The sequence below is a fragment of the Cuculus canorus genome, chromosome 1, assembly GCF_017976375.1.
Source record: "Cuculus canorus isolate bCucCan1 chromosome 1, bCucCan1.pri, whole genome shotgun sequence".
NCBI lineage: Eukaryota > Metazoa > Chordata > Aves > Cuculiformes > Cuculidae > Cuculus > Cuculus canorus.
Window position 1 is genome coordinate 143473800 of NC_071401.1, and position 11964 is coordinate 143485763.

General features: G+C 46.6%; 1 protein-coding gene across 2 annotated transcripts in view; it reads right to left on the minus strand.

Annotated features, from left to right (window-relative positions):
* The window catches only part of B4GALNT3 (beta-1,4-N-acetyl-galactosaminyltransferase 3), a 69193-nt gene extending 61345 nt beyond the window's left edge, over positions 1-7848 (minus strand). The window contains exon 1 of one of the 2 annotated variants that reach the window (XM_054082991.1): positions 7673-7848. In XM_054082991.1, coding sequence (XP_053938966.1) covers positions 7673-7814 — 142 coding nt within the window. In that variant the 5' untranslated portion in view covers positions 7815-7848. The remainder of the gene's footprint in view (positions 1-7672) is intronic. The other variant, XM_054082999.1, reaches the window with a different exon arrangement.
* Positions 7849-11964: the final 4116 nt, after the last annotated feature.

Consider the following 11964-nt stretch of genomic DNA (forward strand, 5'->3'; position numbering starts at 1 on the left):
GGGCTACTGGAAAAAAGGTAAAACATGCCTGATATGGAAAGTCCCATAGTCAAGTCTCTGATCTGTATTTAGGGTTTTTACATCACAGAGCAGCCTTGGCCATCAATTGCTTATATTTGGCTCAACTGGAAAAAACCTCGAGAATATTTAGACTGAAATTAACATCAAGGTCATTGAGATGGAAACTAGGAAGGAAGAAAACCTTGTACCTTTGTTGGAGAATAGTGCCAGAGAAAAGCAAGAATAGCACAAGAGATACAAGAGCCAGTACTTTTTCCATGTAAGAGTAACAGGTAGACCTACAAGGTAAAGTAATACCTGACAGTTTTTACAACTTCTAAAAACAAGGGGGATAAGAAGCCACAGTGACCTCTTTTCCACTCAAAAGATCTCAAATGGGAAATAGTCACAGAACTCATTAAAAACAAAGCCTTATGAAATGATTCAAAAATGAGAATTAGTGACCTTTTGAGAGGGGCACTCACAGATCCATCCAACAATCTTTGGATTGTCTGACATAATCCAATATCTCAAAGACTAATTGAACCTCATTATTCTGTGTAGTTGATTTAATTTCTTTATTAGGCCAATGTGAATTATTGTTTGGATTTGTTTCTGGAGAAGGCTGATTGACTTAGCAGCAACACTGCCTTAGACCATCTTAGCATCTCAGAGTGCAGGGGTCTCTCTCGAGATGAGGAATATCAAAGCCTTTGTACGTTGGAATGGGAAAGTCTTCTAAGGAAAACAGAAGTTCAGAGGAGCTCTGGTCAAGATCCCAATGTATTTTGGCTTGGCTGATTACACACACAGACTATGAATTTCTAACATCATGAAAAGTATAAGTATCTAAGACCAGGTTCACATCTGTTTCCACCCAGAGCTTTACTTGGATCTTTTTAAATCTCACACCACATCTAAATAAGACAGCTTATTTCCTTTTCTGGAAATCCCTTCTCGGCTGTTACTGCAAGCCTCAAAAAAGCAACTGAATTGGGAAGTGAGTGGAAAAGGGAACATCGGTGCAAATAGTAAAAACAAATAGGAAAGGGAAATTCAAAGTACAACAAAGTATATAACCTCATCACTTCCCGAGACTGTCGGTGTAAATGCTGGAGAAAGCCCATCATCACTCTGTTCCCCACTGTCATGACCTACAAGGCAATGTCTGTCTTCAGGAAAACATCTTGCCTTTTACTACGTCATAGACATCGGTAATTTCAAACCCGTAAATGAAAGATGGTGTCCATCATCTTTCCCAGTGCCACTCTTCTTTCACATCTGCCTGACACTGCAGGTGAGAGAAGGCAGAGCCTTCTCATTATCATACCACATGCAGAAACGCATCTGCAGAAAACAATAGCATTCCTTTGCCAACCTCACAGTGCAGAGGAGATGCACAGGAGAGTACTGCTCCATGAGAACTGAGTCATCCCAATCCAGTTTGACTCAAAACAGGAAGGTGTGGTGCAGGAACACATGCTGTGTTGGCATACCATTACACAAATCTGTCACAGGCAACATGTTCATAAATGGATGGCGCAAGAGTTTATTATAATGATAATATGTAATCTTTGTAAATGATTTGGGAATCTTCTGAGGCCAAGTTCCAAGAAAACAAATACTTGCAACTCTCACTCAGTGTACAGGGACCCAGGCATTCAGTGCTTGCCCACAAAAACGTTATTTAAGAGTCAAATCCTTACCTGACTTCAAGCCAAGAGGTGAAAAAAGCCAGGTTCACAAATTACCTGCAGTACCTGCTCCTGCCCCAGCAGCAGTGAAAGAATACACTGGCACAGGACAAGTCTGGTGCAGCTAGCATAGGTCCAAGCATTCCCCTGGCTTTGTGTCAACGAACCTCACAACCAAGCTAGAGTACGATCCAAATTGCTCTCAGTGGCCCTGGTTTCTCCACCAAGTCAGTGATAGTGGTCTGTGCTGTCAATATAGGCCTGGAGATCTTGACTCACTTTACATATGCCAGTGCAGAGCAAGATGTGACAGTACACCTGATCACTCCTCCAGTGAGACTGAACTGACCACCTGAAAGTGAAAAATCTGCCCCATCTGCAGTTGCTCATCCTTGTCCCCGCAGGGATAGTGTCCCACAATGTGCTTTGGGAGTGGTGTTGCTTGGCAAAGGTCCCTGTGAATGAAGGTCTCCCTACCACCTTCAAAAGCAGAGATGAACCATAGGCAAACTTCATGGTACAGGTGTTCCTCTGCTCCCAACACTTCTCTTCCGTCCTGTTGAGGTGCTTTAAAAGTGATACCTAGTTTAACTTTCCCCTAGGCTAACAGTTTCCACAGAGAGGAAATAGATACTTCAGCCATCACCAGAGAGCCACATGGTCCAGTCTCTCCCTGTGGGTGCTCAGTAACCTTCAGTGCAATTAGCTATGCAAAGGAGTGATACTGTGCATGTACAGGCAACTAACCTTGCGTGGGAGCAACTGCTAAAGTCAGCGTGTGTGCATGTGAATGAACCTGCATATGTAGGTGTGCTCACCCTCGTGCATAGGTGCTTCCTGAGGGTGCCTGGGCAGAGAGGCTACAGAAGGAAGTTGGTGCGTTACGTTAAATGGTGCATTCAGGTTTCTGCCAACTACTTTTCTCACACAAACTCATGTATCTGCCCATTCACACCAACACTTGGGCCAGTTTTTAAGCAATCTGCGCTACTTTGTAGGAGCCTGGATGCCTGAAGTTCAGAGAGCTCACCATAGCGGGGGGGCTAAGAAACCGTTTTTCTGCAGAAGGAAAGGGACTCAGAAGATGTACATACTGGAGAGGTAGAAGTCCTGCCATAAGGACTTTTTTATTCACCCGTCTCCATGTTCTTCTGAACCCCACGTAGTTCTTTTCCACGTAGTTCAGTTTCTCTGAACTTTCCACTTCAGAGAGCGGGACTGCATGCTACTAAATCTGAAAAGCAGCAGTTTGAGACACTAGAAGCAAGACAGAAATCACTTGTCACAATCCAACATAGGAAGACAACTCACTCCCAGTGTTACACACAAAAATAAAATATGGAGGAATTGAGATACGTTGAAGCAGCCAGGAGAGGTCAGTTAAAGAAGGGTCCCCCAAATCTCTTGTCACTACACTCCCAGGTGCACCTCCCAGCAATCTATCTAATCCTGCACACCCTGCTTGTGCCTGGCTCTATATAATGCTCACCCTTGCAATTAAGGAAATTAGTACAAGTAATTTATAGTCTCCCTAGATACCATGTTCTTTGCAGAAGAAAAAACAGAGCCTGCACAGCAACGGCTGTGAATGACCTCACCTCCAAGTTTCTTCAGGGATTGTGATCCATTTTTACAGTGTTGACACAACATTTTAAAGCAAAGGGGGATCATTGCTTGCCTGCAAGCACAGCTCGCTGCCACCAGCCTTGCTCCTCCAGAGTCATACCTTTATACCCACCAGCCTTTCCAACTTACAGAGCACTGCAGCAACTCTGGGAAGAGGCAGCATCTTTGGGTGGAGGTCTTCCCCAAGGAAGACCTGTCCCTGCCCCTGCTCTCCTGCCTGTCCCAGCTGTGCTGCCAAGCCAACAGCACTCTCCAGAACTGGCTGCTCTGTGCTCTGCCGGTATTTTCTCCCTCTCCAACACCTCGCTCACCCTTGAAATAAGAAAGTAGGAGCAAAGTGTGCTATGTAGCAGCTAGTAAAGACAGGAAAAACATTTCCACTGGAGAGCCCGCTCCGCAGAGGTTAGCGCCTGTCAGCAGCAGAAGTAAACAGACTTGTCTCCAACTCCTCGAATTTCTTGGCAAGGAGGCAGTGTCCTGCCTGTTACAACTTGTTTTGGATGACAACAGGCCACATTTTATGTGAGGAGAGTTGTTCCCATATTCAGCTCACCTCAGCCTACCTGGTTTTATTCACTCAGCTGTAAACATGTTTAAGATTCCTATAAATACCTACCGGGCAACAGACCAGCCAAATATGCTCAATTAAAAAAAGGCGAGCATCACAACAACAATCGGAGCAGAAAAACCCTCCTGCCCATGAAAGACAACAGTCCTGCTCCCTGGGAAGAATATGCAGCCACATCACCAGAAGAAAATAATTTTTTTTGATCCCCTACTATCATCCATCCCTGTCCAGCCCATCCCAAACCTCCCCAACAGCTAGAAATGGGCCCAGATCTACTTAGACACAAGTGAATCCCAACCTATGGGGTATACCAAGCACGAATTCTACACCTCAGGCTGATCCCTCAACCTTCGACTTTAACATTACAGCAAAGTGAACCTCATAGCCAGAGTCTCTCCCAGTGCATGGTGATGCAGCTGCATGGAAGCCAATGGGTACCAATGATTTCAGCATATTCTTCTAGGTCCTTTATTCTCTTTCATCCAAAATTATTTATGTGTCTAAATTTGTTGCATAGCAAAGCTGCATGGGGACGAGAAGGGAGGACAGTCACAGCCTCAATTTTTAGGCATCATCTGTGCAAACCCACACCCAGGCCATCTGACATATGCTTCCTTCAGCACACACTGATCTGGTTGGGGAAGAGAAAAGGAGCATAAGGCTGGGGAGGATCTACTACGCCTGAAGACTTGTCCTAAGGCGCTGACCTGGGAGCTGGGGAAGCATGGAGGAATCACAGTGCCTGACTGAGAGGAAAAGGAATATTTTCTGTGACTCCTCACAGCCCTGCAAGATCAGGGCTCACCTCTCTGGAAACAGATAACATACTTGGCTTTGCATACACAGGCTGTTCTACAATGCCTTTTAGGGAGGCAAGAAGAAATTCTGTGACAAACACAGGAGATGGAAACAGTGATCCCCTGCAGATCTCCTTCCAAGCCCAGCAGCTCTTCAGCTTTCTGGCCCCAGTGGAGGGATACTCTCAGGCTTTTGCCCAGAAAAATTACCCAATAAGCAGCCTTTGTATTTTATCATTAGTATCTCGGGAGAGGCTGTTGCATCAGCTAAGTTGAAGTGGTAGCTGCTGGTTGGTCCCAGGTGTGACTTACAGTAGAGTTCTCACTGAAGACATGAAACGGAAAACAATGCAGAAACACAAGGAGACAAACATTAATTGTTCCAAGAGTCACTCTCTCCTACACCAGCTCCCTGGGATCTCTGGAAAGAGTCACCATGTGGAGTCACAAACACAGCCACCCCAGTCCCTGGTGAAGAAAATATCAGTTTTAACAGCCAAAAGAAAACAAATACTATTTGACTTTCACTATGACTTCTGATTTCTCTTAAAACAAACCAGGCTTTTAGAGGTACTGGGACAAGAGGAAGGATGGGCAGGGTCACAACCTTCCTCCTCTTAGCAGGTTACAGGATCCTGGCCACAGGGCCAGGAAAACAGGACTCCAGTGGCCCAGTGAGCCTGAAGAGCCTCAGCTCTCTGGGCATAGCTGCTCTCCCTGCGTGAAGCTGCAGAGCCAGCTGGAGGGTTTCACCCTCCCACCCTTTCCAGCAGTGTTTAAGTGCCTTCTGCACCCACTGTGCAGTAACGTCTGTGGTGGATTTGGGAGAATCTGGACTTTTACGTAATTGAACTTTAATATAATGTTATATTTTCCTCATCTTCAGTTTTACTTAGTAGTCACCGTAGCCACGTCACTGTTTGCAGTTTCAGTCTAAAAAAGAATGACTTTTATAACAGAGATGTAAAAATAACCCTGTCTAACAGCAAAGAGGAAGAACCCAATTCATAAAAAAGTTGTTTGCTCCTGTGCATCTCTTCTGTCCTTGTGTCCTCTGCCTGTTCCTCCCATCCCCTGTGTTTCCTTCTGCATTGCTGGAAGCGGAAGGACCGTCAGCTGTAAAGCTCCAAACACCTGACTCAGCCCCTTCTCCCCTTATAAGCACTACTTTAAATACCTCCAAGAGGTTTTTTTCTCCCTTGCTGCACCCTCCAAATACCTCCACAGTCTTCTCTAAGGAACTTTTTTGGGGGGTATTGGCAAAGTGGTGTACAGTAAGAGGTTTGGCTAGATTGCACAAAAGTTGTAACGTAAAGCAGTGTTACAGTGCAACTCATCTTCTCGTGTCCCAACTAACTCCATCAGACATAAAAAGCAGATTATAACTACAGGATTTATCCTAGCCAAAGAAACCAGATCTCTTACGCTGTTGGAACAATAAATATGTGTTTTTAGCCTTACCGTCACATATAATACAGAACAAATGGACAAGCTGAAGTCCTGTAATGGACTTTGTGGGAGCAGGCAGTCACGGAGATACTTGCACAGCCACAGTCTAAAGCTTTGAGACCGAAACAAAGTCTGACTCGTGGGAGTAAGAATCAAAGAATTCATAATGTGCAATGAAAGGATGAAAATGCTGGAAAGTATTGATGGTTAAATGCTTGCACATATCTGGAAAACTACTATCAAACTAGATTGGCACCAAACGCTGACGCTATTTTACAAACAGCAGCGCCACTATAGGATTTTACACTGGGCCATTCAAAACTTTCTTGTAACTGTAGAAAGGGGAAGAAACATAAAACCCCACGTGACACCAACAGAAATAACTTTGCTTCACTACGGAACAAAAGCAGCCGACTGCACTTAGTGCCAGCCCTCCTGTACTCCTAAAAGTCTGCCCAAAATGAACCCGTTCCGAGGTGAGCGGAGTGCATCTCCAGGGCAGGCATTCCCTCTTTCTTTGCATACCCTTCTTCTCCCATCAAAGCAATATTCAAAGCATCTTTGCTGCCTTGCAGGTAAGCACCAGGGCACCCAGAACGAGAGACACCTCAAAGCTGTGACTCTGGGCTCTGCAATTCCAGCAGGATCCTGTTTTGACAGGTCTCCTAACAGAGGAAAGAGTGGCGGACCACAGGCCAAAAGCAGAGAAGTGAAAATCCCCAACACCCATCTCCTTCCTAGGGTACAAATCCCACCTCTGTCCTGAGGACTCCCAGGAAAGGACTCCCGCTTTCTAACAGCAGGGCTGGGACAGCACTCCCTGCTCTTCCCCGGCCAGCCTGGAAACACGAGCACTGCACCGGGCCCCGAGTGGGACCGAGCACCCCAGGGAGGGACAGGACGGGCTCTGAGAAACAGGACGGGATGGGACGGGATGAGATGGGACAGGATGGGGTGGTATAGGATGGGATGCGATGGAATGGGACCAGATGGGACAGCATGGGACAGGACGGGATGGGGAAGAACAAGATAAGACAGAATGGGATAGGATGGGATGGGACAGGACAGAACAAGATGAGACGGGATGGGATGGAACAGGATGGGACATAAAGGCATGGGACAGAACAAGACGGGATGGGATGGGATGGGATGTAAAGGGACAGGATAGAACAAGATGGGATGGAACAGGACAGAACGGGATGGAACGGGACGGGATGGGATGGAACGGAATGGAATGTAAAGGGACAGGACAGAACAACCCGGGACTGGACAGGATGGGATGGAACGGGATAGGATAGAACAAGATGGGAGGGGATGGGACAGAACAAGACAGGAGGGAATGGAATGGAATGGAATGGAATGGAATGGAATGGCATGGCATGGCATGGCATGGGACGGGACAGAACAGAACAGGACAGAACAAATTGGAAGGGGGAAGGATGGGACGGAACGCGACGGGACGATACGGAATGGGACAGAACCAGACGGGATGGGACGGGACATCCCCCTCCCTCCTCAGCTCCCGCGGGCTCCCTTACCTTGGTCCGGGGTGTCCCCGTGCCCGGGCACGGCCAGCAGCTGCAGGTAGGCGGCCCCGAGCCCCAGGGCGAGCGCGCCCAGCCCCAACAGCAGCCGCCGCAGCCGCCGGCGCCGCAGCCGCGCGAGCAGCCGGCCCCGCATGGCGCCGCCGCCGCCCCGAGCGCCGCGGGGCGGACCCAGGTGCGGGCGGGCGGGCGGGCGGCTCCGGCCCCGCGGCGGCCCCGCACCTGCTCCGCCCCGGCGCGGCGGGGCGGGGGGAGGGGGTGTGCGGGGAGGGATCGCTTCGAAGGCGCCTTTCGGCCGGTGCAACAAGTGTGTTTACTTGGGAGGAACGGGGAGGGTCCGGATCCGCTTTCCGAAGCGGGTGGCCGGGGGTGCTCTTCAGCCCGGGGAAGACCTTAAAGCGGCCTTAAAGGGGGACACAGGGAAGCTGGGGAGGGGCTGGTAGGGAGGGCAGCGGTAGTACGAGGGGAATGGTTTTAAGTTAAAAGAGAGGAGATTTAGATGAGATTTTGGGAAGAAATTTTTCCCTGTGAGAGTGGTGAGGCATTGGCACAGGTTGCCCAGAGATGTGGAAACCCCATCTCTGGAGTTAATGAAGGCCAGGCTGGATGAGGCGTTGAGCAACCTGATCCAGCGGGATGCAGAGGATTGGAACTGGATGGGCTTTGAGGTCCTTTCCAGCCCAAACCATTCTATGTGATGTTACGTTGCTGTTGCATGGTTCAGACCCACCGGAGGGAGGATGTTGGAGGCCCACGTGAAAACCAGGACCTTCCTTGGGTGCTTAGTGTTTCACTTCACATCTCAAGTGTGTTTTTGAAAGTAACTTCCCAGCCGTCCTCCCATGCTGTTGGTCTGGTTCACATCTCCCAGTGGATGCAAACGGGATTCTTCATGAGCGAAACTAAACAGGAAGATGCTCTCTGGGATTCAGGTAAAGCAGCCAGCTGTGGAGCTAGTCTAGAATAACCTCTTCCAAACATGGACAGTGCAGGTGTTGGGTCACTGGCACCAACCATTGCCTTCGTGGCTCTGCTGCAGAGCTGCTCCTACGCAGATGCATCCCCTGCGCTGCATGCAACCTTGAAGGGAAACCTCAGGCTCAAGTTAAATTTTAAAATGCATGCATAAATCCTTTTTTTGAGGTTTCAGCTTCCTTTCACAGCAGCGTTCTGAAGTGGGAGTCTGCACAAAAGGACACTCACCATTGTTTAGCCTTAGAGTGTGCCAAAAAGCCTTTTAAATGGCATGGAAGAGCAGTGAGATTCCCAGCAGGGACAGGCTGACCTTCAGGTATTGCACTGCTTGGAGGCAGAAGCGGTGTCTGTAGTCCTTGGCATCGAGTGCTTAACAGAGTGTTCTCAGTGTCCAGGCAACACTTAGACACTGATATTACCTGCCACACATTGGGATGGACAGAGAAACAATAGGTTTCCTTTTCCCCAGAGCGTCTCACTCACAGGTTTCAGCACCCTTCTGCAGTGCATTGGAAAGATTTCTCTTGTTTCAGGGAAGCACATCCAGAGAGTTTTCTATCTCATTGTGAAGGTGGAAAAGCAGGACGTTTCTCAAGACGGAAACATAATTCTTCAGTGGGGGAGGCTGGTGAGTGGGCCTGCCCTTGAGCTCCACTAAGTCTGCAGGGACAAAGTCCGTTCAGCACCTATGGAGATGCAACGCTTGCATTCCTCCTTCCTAGCTTGCTAGAGCCTGCGGATGCACGACACCCATCCAAGCTTGAACCACAGTGCTACTTCTGTCAGTGCAAATAGAAAGAGCTGGCACTACTCAGCCACCACTACTACCTATTCGATCAAAGCCTTGAAACTGTGCAACAGTTTAGTCATTGCAAGGCAGAAGTCTCATGTAAGGGTATGACACTAGAAGTTTTTTGGTGATGTATTCGTTTGGGGTTTTCCCAGCATGAGATATATAAACCAAGTTTTTTATATTTGTTCAAAAAAGAGAAATATGGATCTAAATAAACTTTATTTACCATTTAAAGAATAAGAATTGAATGATGTATCCTTAGCAGGGAAATTGTCTGCATTTCTTAAAAGAACAACCTTAAGTTTGAAATGTGAGAACTGCACTTTGTTGAAGATTTGTTGCATATTCAAGTACTAAAAACAGTAAGTACATTTTTATCTCTGAACATGGTACTAAAATGGAGGGGAGAGTGAAATTATAGGCCAAGAGTAGTGTTGTTGACTTGTAAAGAAAAAGAATCTTTTTCCCCGACTGAACTATGCTAAAATGAAGGTACAGAAAATTCCTGTCTCTGGAGAAACAGCTTAAGGAAATACATGTGGCATGTTGATATTAGTCCATGACAATGTAGTTACCACAGAACAATATTAAGGAACAAAATTAATCTGGATGTGTAATAAATATTGAATCCAGGAATTTGAATAGCCCTATACTGTACTTGAAGTTACTTCATTTGGACCACTTATTCATTGCTGAAAACACTAATGCCCAGGAGTAAGATTATCACATACAGTAATGTTTTAAAAACACCTCATATAAGTGTTTTTATTTCAAGTCTACCAGCAGTCCTGTATTCCCAATTTCTCAAGCATCCCAAGTCACAAAAGCACGCGCCCAGACCTCCACATCTCTGATCTTCACTGGGTGCAGTATGCTAGTGGTGGAAACTACAGCTTGTAATCATCTCACACGCTGGGGTTAATGCCGTTAAGGAAAGAAACAGCAAGTGAGCTGGAAGCAGGTGATGCAGGAATAGGGCCTGTGGAACATTCAGATGATTCAGACAGGGAGTCGATGCTACGAATGGCCGTGACGGATCATCCTTGAGCATTGGACAGATCGCTGCTGGCTTCAGGATACACCTCTCCTAGCCCACCCTGAGTACCCCCTTCAAAGAAAAAGATGATTTGCCAAAGGGGCCAACTGGAGTACTTTTTGCTTTGTTTGGGCTTTTGTTTGTTTTCTATTTTGGCTGTTTCCTCACAATAAAAGTAGTCTTTGATATGAGTGAAGTACTTAAGGATATGCATCACCTGTTCCTCCTGGCTACCCTCTCTAGCTCTGTGCATCCCTGCCTCTTCTTGTTATGCTTTTGCTTTTGGTTATCTAACAACTGTTTTTCTGTTCCATAAATTACTTCTAGCTCTATGCCAACATCCTTTCTCTGTAGGCTTCCCAAAGGTTCAATTACCTGCCACTTGCTCCTTCCCTTATTTCTTCTTGTGTAGTTTTCATTTTAAAACTAATTACCAGCTTCACACCAGAGATACCCAGCTGCCCCTAGCTTTCACCATCCTGGTGGCTCCACACCCCTCTTCTGACTTCAGCCATACTCTGAAACACAAACAATGACTTCATCTCAATGTTCATGATCGAAACAGCTCAAAGGCAGAAGAGTTTCTAAGAGGAAAAGGCAGTCTCTGAAAATACAGTTCCCCATTTTTGGCTCCTCAGGAACAGACTGGGCTCTAAACAGCCTTACTGGTGGAGCTATCCTAGTAAAATACCTGTTGATGCTGCAGTTTAACATCACAGTAAGGGAATCTGTGTGGTGCCACAATTGAACTCTTGGTAAAAAGGACCTTCTTGCTCAGTTAAGCTGCACTGACAGGGTGGGTTTTGCTAACCCAGTTATACTAATCAGCAGTGTGATTGTTACCAATAGTTACACTGCCAACATTGTGTATGAACTGGCCTAAGCCTGGGTTTGAAGTCTTCCTCTCACTTTCACGGTTCACGTGCCTATGCCCCCCTCAGTTATGACTTTGACAATGCTACTGCTCTGTTACAACTTACCTGGCAGGGTGGAAAGCCTCATGCTTCTGTCTCTTCACTGTGTAATTCTCCATAGGCCTCAAGCCCTAGCTGTTCAGATAAAATTACAGAGAAATGGGCTGTCCTTTCCTGTTAGCTGTGACGAGGACATATTTTTACATGGACTTCACCTGGTACCTCGAGGAGCACCTCATTATTGCAGGTCCTGCCCAATGAATTGGCCTGAACTGCTTTCTGTGCACAAGAATAATCTCAATATCCAGAGATCACGTTTGCACTGCCAGAAAAAAGCTCTTATATACTTTAAGCCAAGAATTTTCAAGAGACTCTTCAGGGTTTAGACATTTACCATTATGAAAGATATGGATTTCCAAAATTATCAAAGATATATCTATATTTTCAAATCTGACTAAAGTCTTGCCTAAACTTCTTCCCCCTTCTATCTCAGAAGTACCAGTAGCTGTTTTATATTTTAAGTGACTGTGCTTATCTTATATTTTAGACATTCCACAGATGTGCCACA